At 44.5% G+C, this 2,321-nt stretch overlaps 1 protein-coding gene across 3 annotated transcripts in view; it reads right to left on the minus strand.

The window, feature by feature from the left end:
* Positions 1-202: 202 nt before the first annotated feature.
* The window catches only part of NKX2-1 (NK2 homeobox 1), an 8,247-nt gene continuing 6,128 nt past the window's right edge, over positions 203-2,321 (minus strand). For all 3 annotated transcript variants that reach the window (XM_080592906.1, XM_080592904.1, XM_080592905.1), the window contains one exon: positions 203-2,321. This exon is cut by the window's right edge and continues 55 nt beyond it. In XM_080592906.1, the coding sequence (XP_080449032.1) occupies positions 1,706-2,321 (616 nt within the window). In that variant the 3' untranslated portion in view covers positions 203-1,705.

Below are 2,321 nucleotides of genomic sequence, written 5' to 3' on the forward strand. Positions count from 1 at the left end.
AGACAGAAATAAAAAAGAAAGAGAGAGAAAAAAAAAAGAAAAAAAACTAACCTGAATTAAACTGAGATGCAGTCTGCACCTAACCTCTTGCCTGGGTAACAAGGTTGACGTTTGCAGGAGAAACTGCAAGGTTGTATGTAAGGAGGTGTGTACGTGTAGAAAATTAAATGCATCCTTTTAAAGAAAGTTAATTCAAACTACATTTCGTACACAATAAACTATCTTTTTATTTTGATTATAAATAAGGTGGCTGTACTTTCCTTAAAATACAAGTACATAGGAAAACCTTGTAGAAATGATTTTTTTTTCTCTTTTACAAGGTATTAAAACTGGACGCTCTTCAAAACGGCCGCATGTTCTATACTGTCAGCAGGTTCTTCGTTAATTTGTTTCTAGTGGCATTAGACTTTTACCTTCTTTCTCCTCCGTGCCTTTGGCATTTGAACTTCTCCTCCTGGATTACTTTGCTTTCTCGAGCAAAAAGTATCCGAGGTGCCCCCCGCCCCCCGATCACGCTAGTGAATTTGGACTCGATCCCTTCGCTCTCGAGGCTGTGACTCGCGCACGTTTGCTCGTGTCCCTTCTGCACGCTGAGGACAGATCCTGTAGCCCGTTAACTCCCTGATGCAGCTCCCCTCTGCGAAAGGGGTCCGGGCCCCCGGAGGGGTAGGGGCTTTTTGGGTTTGGCAGCATCCCGGTTTGTTTTTCCATCAAGCAGAAAAAAGAAAAGAAAAAAAAATAAAAAATAAAAAAATAACGGTATGCGGGGAAGGGATGGTCAGGAGGAGGAACCAAAGGGAAATTAAAAAAAAAAAAAAGAATATTCGTAACGTGTATAATTTATTAGAAGCTTCTTAGGAACTATATTTAAGCCAAATATCTACATAAGTTACAACAGGAAAAGGCGGCGTGCGCAAATAACAAACTGCCAGAGGATTTACGACGGGGCGATCAGTGTCCATAAAAAGGTGGGGGTTGGTTTGGTTGATTGTATTTTTTTTTCTTTTTACAACAAAATATACAGGCTACTAAAAACTATGGGTTTAGTCCAACTTTTGACAGCATTATACAGCTACAGGTTCACATCAAACGTAAGGAGGAAAATAAAAGCCAAGCCTTTGATGACTCCACGTCTCCATCCGCTGGCCCTGGCGGCGGGGCTGGGAGAGGAGACCGGGGGGAGGGGGGAAGCTGCTTCTTGTGTCTGGGTGACGCGAATGTTTTTTTGGGGAAAACCACCCCATCCCCCAAAATCTCTATATTTACATGCAAGTCCTAGACGCTGGCAAAGTGTACATTTGAAATCCAAGTCTTCAGACCATGCCTAATGATGGTCCCCTTTCTGCAGACTGCTCCGTGGTTATTAGTCAGAATTTTTTTAACACCCCATACAATAACCTTGGGAAAAATAAAAAAAAAAAAAAAAAAAGAAAAAAAAGACCCAAAACCATCAACAGCAACAACAAAACGAAATCAAAAAAATTAAGTCACTCTCTCTCCCTTTCTCTCTTATGGGTCCTCAGAGAACCACTCAGTAAAATGGAAAAAAAAAAAAAAAAAAAAGCTTTAAAAAATAAAGAAAAAAGAAAGAAAAGAAAAACACCCAGCAGTTTGGACAGGACAGAGATTTGCGTGACTGGGAAAATCTGCTTTCTTTTTTTTTTTTTCCTTTTTTTTTTTTTTTGTTTTGCTCTGTTTAATCCTTTCACCAGGTCCTACCGTATAGCAAGGTGGAGCAAGACATGGCAGTGCCATAGTCAGAAGTAGAAGAGTTTAGGTGAGACAAACTGGAGACTTGGCTCTGCAGAGAGGAAGGGCTGGCCGAGTGCTGTCCCATGTCAGGAGACTGCCCCGCACTGTTTGTCTGGTGGCTCTGATGCTGTCCGAGGCTGTTGCCATTGGTAGCCACTGTGATTGTTGTAGCTGCCTGCTGCTGATGGCTCTGGATCGCTGCTGTGGGTGTGTTGGAGCCTGCTTGGCAGGGCTTGCCATCCTTTACAAGCACTGGCACTGCCACCCTTCTGGGAGACTGCTGCTGCTGGCAAGAGCCGTTCTCCTGTTGCATCTGCTGCTGCGCAGCCTTGTCTTTGGCCTGGCGTTTCATCTTGTAGCGGTGGTTCTGGAACCAGATTTTGACCTGAGTCGGGGTGAGGTGTATCATGCTGGCTAAGTGTTCCCTCTCAGGGGCGGAGAGGTATTTCTGCTGCTTGAAACGTCTCTCCAGCTCGTAAACCTGGGCCTGGGAAAAAAGGACCCTCCGTTTCCTCCGCGGCGTGCTCTGGAGCGGGGCCATGCTCTTGCTCACGTCCCCCAGGGAGCCG

Source organism: Anser brachyrhynchus, assembly GCF_964034855.1.
Source record: "Anser brachyrhynchus genome assembly, chromosome: 5".
Lineage (NCBI taxonomy): Eukaryota > Metazoa > Chordata > Aves > Anseriformes > Anatidae > Anser > Anser brachyrhynchus.